At 41.3% G+C, this 7,500-nt stretch overlaps 1 protein-coding gene across 19 annotated transcripts in view; it reads left to right on the top strand.

Annotated features, from left to right (window-relative positions):
* The window catches only part of EBF3 (EBF transcription factor 3), a 123,471-nt gene that overhangs the window by 79,079 nt on the left and 36,892 nt on the right, over window positions 1-7,500 (top strand). For 14 of the 19 annotated variants that reach the window (XM_071749699.1, XM_071749691.1, XM_071749701.1 and 11 more), the window contains 2 exons: window positions 2,635-2,716; window positions 5,543-5,687. In XM_071749699.1, coding sequence (XP_071605800.1) covers window positions 2,635-2,716; window positions 5,543-5,687 — 227 coding nt within the window. The remainder of the gene's footprint in view (window positions 1-2,634; window positions 2,717-5,542; window positions 5,688-7,500) is intronic. The other 5 variants (XM_071749694.1, XM_071749693.1, XM_071749707.1 and 2 more) reach the window with 1 other exon arrangement.

Genomic DNA, 7,500 nt, shown 5'->3' with positions numbered 1-7,500 from the left:
TGCTCTCCTTCTGTTGGTAGCCACAAAGTTTGAGACACGACCAAGTGGAGCTCCCATCTTTGCTTCTCACTGTGTGGCAGTGATCTTGTGCCAGGTGTGAGCAGACAAAGTGTCCAGCCCTGTTCTCCCTGAGGTTGGGATGGGTTTGTAGCATCCCTGGTCCTTGCTGGTCAGCTGAGAGAGCAACCAAGTGCAGTGTCTTCTGGCAAGCTTTGAGACAACCCTGCCTGAGAAGATGATTTTTAACTTGTGTTGAGTTCCTCTGAAAGACTTGTCTTGATGCCACCTGTGCTCCATGAAAACAGTGATTAAAAAAATAAAACAAAAGATCTCAGGGCTCAGGAAGGCAGCAGAGCTGAAATATGAGTGGTGTCTGTGTTCACCCCTGCTTCAATGTTTTGCCCAATGCTCAGGTTCATCCTGGTAAATGTGAAGTTGTCAAATTCCATCAAGTATGGGTCTTCTTCACCAAATAATTGAAAAAATAGCAGTTCCAGTTGATGTTTAGTGAAAGGGTGCTTAATGGGGTTTTTTTTTTGGTTTTGTTTTTTTTTTTTTTTTTTTTAATGTGATCTCTGTATGGAAACAATTCATCACGAATGCTTCACGTTAAAACCAATCCACAAGGAGCAATACTTAGCATTCCTAGTACACAAATCATTGGAGAATTTCAGAGCAATTTACAAACATTAGCTCAATAAGCCTCGCAACACCCATCTGAGATCAGGAAAAAAAAAAAAAAAGATAAGATACTGCTCTCCTCTCCAGCCTGGCTGTGGCACTGAGGATCTGTGAAGCTGGAGGCTCTCTCCAGCTCCTGCATCCCCCATCTCAGGTGATCCCAAACCCACAGGGGCATCAGTTGGTCCTTCCACACCATGGCAGCCCATGGGGTGAGGATGTGCCAGAAATAACAGAAATGACAAAAATGCCATTGTTTGCAAACTGGAGATTGTTAAGTACCTTAAAAAAAAAAAAAGAAAAAAAAAGAAAAAAAAGAGTGGTGAGGGTTTTGCATGCTCACTGATGGTGTCCTTGCAACTGTGTCCAAAAAAACTGAGAACAAAAACCTGGACAGCTAAAACCCCTTTCCACGTTTTGGGATAAGAAGTTGTAAGGAAATGTGCATTCAGCTGAACTGTCAGCATCAATGCACAGCTTCAGTAAACCTCGTCACTTCCCTCCTTGCCTCTCTGATGTGAGAGGTTCCTCCTCTGGCATTAGCATCCTGTTGGAGTCCTGCTCAAAGTTCAACTGGAAAGGGTGACTGGTGGTTAAAATCACCAGTTTGTGATATGAGGATACTCCCACAATGCCCCTGTCTGATCCCCAAAGCTCCATAGGAGTGAGCACAGTGTTGTGCAGCCTCAGTTGTACTTCCCATGGCTGTGGTTGGGTTGTGTTGGGTGCTGAAGAAGGGAGGAGGCACCTGGCTTGCCTCCTGCCAGGAATGCTGTTGGCACACAAAAACATCTGTGAAAACAGTTCCAGCCCCTATAAAGATTCGCATGAATAAATAATAGTAATTCATAATCTAAATATAAAGGCTCTGCATAACCTTGCTTTTTAATGTGTACGGAGTTGGGCAGCACAAGCTGCTGGGCTGGTGCATCTGAGAAGCTCTGGGTGAGGAGAAGGTCCTGAGCTCTCATTAGCTGTCAGTCATTAGTCAAAAAGCACACCCAGAGAACATTTTTTAATTATGAACCATGAAAACATAGCTACATAATGGAAAGAGGAGGCATTAGGCTGGGAACCATCCTCCTGCATGGCCTGAGGGGTGGAGCCATCCCATATCAGCCCCTTCCTCCAGTACAGGGGGGTGGCCTGAAGGAGTCTGCACCTTTCCAAGAGCTTCTCTTTCCTCCAAGTGCTCCCTGTGTTCCCAGAGACGCCTGGATGGGAAGGGCCGGTGCTCAGTAATTGCTGGTTGCTGCTCAGCAAAAAACGAGCTGGATTTCAATCCCTGGGTAGAGTAGCTCCTCACTGTTAAAGGCTGGCAGAGGTTGGAGAGGTCGTAAGACAGGGCCTAATTTGCCATGTTCCTTTCCTTTCAAAAACAATGAGGGAAGCGGGGCCTTGCCGATGGGCAGATCCCGCCTGGATCTCCCTGGAGTCAGCAGGAGTTGGATTGAGGCCTTTGAACAGCCAGAGTTTCCAAACCGGAGGCAAAGCCAAGTGTTTTTTGGAAGATTGATCATTCATTACCTTGGAATTTCTCGACATAGAGGTCATTACTGCTAATATAAGTTGTGAAAAAAAGATGTATTAAAAAGAAGAAAAGAAAAGAAAAAAAAAAAGACAAATTCTCATCTGGTGTAAGTCATTGCCTTTGAAGTCAATGAGTCACTGAAATCAACTTTCTCACACCGGGCTAAGGATATGGCCTGGAGTCAATACATTTGTAGTTGTTGAAAAATTAAAAATATAAATTTGCCTTTCCCTGGCAATAATGTTCTGTTTACAACAGAGATCTTATGAGTTAAAATAAGTTCATTAACTAATAGGAAAGCAATATTTCACTAGCAGTATTCTTTGGGGTATAACTACTTGTGATTAAATTTTATTAAACTTTTAAAAAATTGGATTTACATTTTGATAAATCTAATAGATTTCAATTTTGTATCTTTATAGATTCTTTCTAAAGTTTTTCCTCAAGTGCAATCAGAACTGTCTGAAGAATGCAGGCAACCCACGAGACATGCGAAGATTCCAGGTACAGACCCCTCTTACAGTATAACTGATATATAAAAGACTTATATCTTGTTTTTGTTGAACTTTTAAAATTAAAAAACAGTATCAGTGCTTCTATTTAGTGTAGAGTCAATGCTGTATGACTTTGAAAAAAACACTGTTGGTTATTTTACACTTCTCCCGCTTTTTAAAATGGTGGTTGTTGGGACTCTCTGAGCTCTGCAGTGGACAGGAATGGATCAATGCTGAAGTCTCTCCTCAGAAAGCATTTCCACAGTTTCCCTTCATACTAACCCCACGTGTTGCAGTGGGAGGTGTGCTCAGACCCACTGAGGCTTTACCAGGGTAGATCCAGTGGCAGGATTTTGGTGACAGATTTGACGGTGGGAAGTTTGGCTCTCACACGGGGTGGGTGTTTCACAGTCACAACTTGTAAATCCAACAGTGGTGGTCCGACCCATGCATTTTTAGTCCAATTATGTTCGAAAATGTTTAATACTTCACTTTGTTCTTACAGCTTTTGAAATACCCTGTGGTGAACCATAACACTATAGAGAGACAGCTGATGTGATGGACAAATGATTTCCTCCATATTTGGGGTCATTTGAAATGCTTGCTAGGAAATGCGTGCTTTTCATTTCAAAAGGTTTCACAGGGAATCATGTTTGAGCCTGATAATAAGTATTGAGATGTTAAAAAGTTTATTATTTTTGAGAGGAATAACTTGTGGTCAAACTTGATAGCAAAACGTGATGCCTCGCTTCATGCCCAGTCAGCCAACCGGTGAAGCCAGCACCCTTGAGCCAGCCAACAGAAAAGTTCTGTAGCTGGAAAAAAAAAAAATTCTTCAAAACAACTGAGCCAGGCTTCCATTTTTCATGCATCTCAGCTTCATGTGGCATTGGTGATATTGATCCATCTGAACAGAACAGAAGGTCAAACCTGGAATGAGCAGAAATGTCCTCTTTGTCTCACCGATGACTAAATGAAGCATCAGTCATGAGTGGTCTTGTGGTCGACAATGGAGCCAGAAGGCACTAGAAAGACTTCCCTGGGTCTCTTTAGCTAATCTCCCTGCCTCTCAGAAGGTTTAACTGGACTTAACAGTATGTCAGATCTTGCACAGTGTTTTTAACTGGTTTCACTGTCTCAGCACCTTTCTTTAGGTGCACTGCAGGAATAAGCCGATACAACAAAGCGTAGCATGTCGACTTTCTTTTGCTGAACTACAGGATTTTCCCTTGGTGACTGACCTATATATACATGACAGAACAAAAATAGTTGTCATTTTTATATACACCTTCCTCTGTCTTTTTAATAGACCGTGTTCTAGGAACCAAATCCTGAAATCTTTGCCGAAAATCACTCTTGTGTGTTTTGCAATATTACTTAAAAGTGGGTGAAGCTCATTACGAGTGCAAGCAGATAGCCCAGCGGCCTGGCAGCAGCTCTGCAGCCATGGTGAGCAACATTCCCACTCTCCCAAGTGGCTGTTGGTGAGAGTGGAAGTGTCCACTTCTGGGAGGAGAAGGGTAGGGAGCGAGCAGGCTGGCAGAGAGCTGCCCTGGGGCTGTTGGAAAGGGTACTGCAGATGGCTGTCTCAGAGGAGAGAGGAGAGCAGAAAAGGTACTGTGAGAGCTGAAAGTTAATTATGGCTTGGGAATAAGAGAGAGGATCAGAGGTGATCCAAAACATAGAAGCAGGCAAGAATTTTCTTCTGGTATCTCCAAAAGCTAAACTTTGTCCTGGCTGCTGCTGCCATCACTGGTAGGGCTGGTAACTGACCACTGACTTGACACCTAACATTAAACCTCCAAGAACATTGGGGTGATTGCTTCATCTAGGGAATGTGGAGCCCACACCACAGGGCCCATGATGGAGTATTTAAATAAGATGTAAATGTCTGTCTGGTACAATAGCAATTGACTTCTGGAGCTGTGTTCCACATGCACACCTCAGGGCTTCCCCTTTGGCTTGTGTCTATGCAATGCTGTTTCCGGCAGGAGTTTCCCAGCTCCATTGTGTAGGTGTTTTTCTCGGGAAGGTTGTGCCTTTTGCATATGTTCCTTTTCCATTTTCTACTGAGAAGCAGCTGGAAGCCAAAGAAGGCCCTATCCATCATCTCTTCTATGGCCGGACTCTGAACCTGGACACAAGAATAGGAGCCTTTCACTCAAAAATAAAGGAGGAAATTCCATTGACATACCAGGGTCAATCACCATCCAAATGAACTTGAGAAGGGATACTTTTCATGGATTGAAAACACTTTCACTATTCATATTCAACTCAGTCTTTTCAGATGCAAAAAAGTTCATTATCAGACATTAAATGTAATTGTAAAACTGACCTGGAGATCATTTACTGCAGAAAAAAATGGGGAGTTGCGATGGTTCCTGATTATTAAGCTTTTTTTTTTTATTTGGAATCTTCAAAACCCTTCATTTGATGATGGTCTCAAGTGAACAAATTTTAATTAGATAAACTATCTAATCAATATATCAACAGATCAATCAAAACAGCAGCTTTTAAAATGAGTGGCTAGAGGGGTATTTCTGAAACTAATGGCTAGAAGAATATTTCCCTGAATTGAATTCATTTGTTAGCATAATAGGAGATTAAACTCTAATTAGTGGAGCAGGTTCTGAAGAGAAACAATTGTGGGTTAAAAATCACCAGTCTTAGCCACGTAAACAAAGATGTATTCACAGTTGTCATTCACTTCATTTAAAGCCAGAAGTAGCAGGCTGTGGTGTTGTTCTGTCCTAAAAACGGAGGAGCTGGCTCTGCAGCTGTGTTTGTGGAAATACGCAGGATTTTTTAAATTCTGGGTTTTTGTTTTCTCCTGCAGGTTGTTGTATCAACAACAGTCAATGTGGATGGCCACGTGCTGGCTGTCTCAGACAACATGTTTGTACACAACAATTCCAAACACGGGAGGCGGGCTCGCCGCCTTGACCCCTCAGAAGGTACGGCCCCTTCTTATCTGGAAAATGGTAGGCACACATTTACATGTCTTTTTTTTATTTGCAATGCTTTTTTTTTTTTCTTTCTTTTTTTTTTTTTTTCTTTTCTTTTTTTTTTTCCCGTTTTTTTTTCTTTAACTTTTTTTGGCACCGTACTTTCTGTTGATACACTACTACATTTACTTTTACATAATTTCTGCTCTTATCCATCAAACCATTCATTAAAAAAATCCATTAGTATTTCTCAGCCCTTGTCAACCAGAATACAGGCGCTTCTGAATTTGCTTCTGACTTCTCTCCTTATTTAATACTCACAGTTTTGCAGTCACAACCAATTTTTCATCTTTTTCTATTTTTTTTTTCCCAGTCTTGTTTTGCTTGCAGCTTTTTCTTGCTATTTAATTTGACTAGATTTTATTTTGGCTTGTCATATTCCTTGATCCAGAGGTACAGGCTCAGGTTATGTATGCAAGTTTAAGTGGATGGTAAAAACATGACCGAATCTGTAAAGAATTTACTGTGAGGTCAATTTCCTGTGGCTGGGCCTTGCTGCAGATTGCGGCAGGAGGGGGTTTGTATGAGAAAAACAGCATAAAATGTTTTTCTTCAGACTGACTCTATGTGATTGACTTCTTGCCTGAACTGCTAAAAGAAGATAGTCTGAGATGAAGAGGAGAATGGAAAGTGTCTCTGAGAATCCAGAATTGTGAAACACTATCTCTCTGGAGCCCAGCAGCCTCCAAATCACTCGCACACAGTCGCAGCTGCACTCGTACATGTGCACACATGTAGTTATTCACCCACAAGGCCCCAAATAATCATTAAGATTTAAATATGGCTTTATTTGCACTGTAAAACACACTGATGTAAAGATACAAAATGACTCTAAGGTAACCTGGTTTTAAATAAAATTAGGATGGGATAGGATAGGATAGGATAGGATAGGATAGGATAGGATAGGATAGGATAGGATATTATATTTTCAGGAGAATTATCTGCATTCATTTTCTAGTCCAGCTGTCTGATCAGTTCAGGGCTGGCCAAAAATGAAGTGCATAGGGATCAAATACACCTTCAGTTCTTACAGAGTTAGAATTCTCCAAACCAATGCCATTTGATGTCCAGCTGCATGGCCGCATCAGCTTCCTTGGGACTCCTCTTGCGAGTTGTTAGTAACGTATTGACAGGATCATGGTTTTTTGCACTAATAAAATTAATTAAAGTAATAACAGAATACTAAGCTGCTAATACAATCATTGTCATTTTCCATTTCAAATAGTATTTACCAATGGGCACGCAGAGAAATGAATGAGGCAAAGAGCAATTATCAGAAGGAAATACGATCTAGACATCAAAAAAATGGAAAGCGATTTACAAATCTGCTGCGGCCCTCACACACAAAACTAATTTGTTTTTCTGCATTAATAACTAAGGTATAGGAGAACAAAAATATAATAATTAAAGGTCGCCCTGAGCACCAGAGTCATTATGGGCTATGACGTATTGTTTATCTCTTTCATATGCACTGAAAGTAGGTGTGTGTTTTGCCTAGCAACCGTCACTAATGAGGTTCACAATTAAGAAGGCTGAATCCTCTCCCCTAGTCCTCTCCTTCCCCAGAGAGCACGAACTAGCAACATTATAGGTTCAAGTAAGCATGCTCAGCCCTGTGGTGCTAGGTTTTAGTCTAGGTCCAAATTCAGCCTCTTCTAATGAGCTATTATGATCTTAGCAAAATACAAGTATTTATTTTTGTAAGCTGCACGGGAAGAATTTGACTCTAAGCAGAAAATATCGCTTAGAAAAATAAAGGCCACTTTTACACGCTACAGAAAATCTGCAT

This window comes from Heliangelus exortis, chromosome 7 (assembly GCF_036169615.1).
Source record: "Heliangelus exortis chromosome 7, bHelExo1.hap1, whole genome shotgun sequence".
Lineage (NCBI taxonomy): Eukaryota > Metazoa > Chordata > Aves > Apodiformes > Trochilidae > Heliangelus > Heliangelus exortis.
Note: the sequence above shows the minus strand (reverse complement) of the source record. Positions and strands in the feature narration are given on the sequence as shown.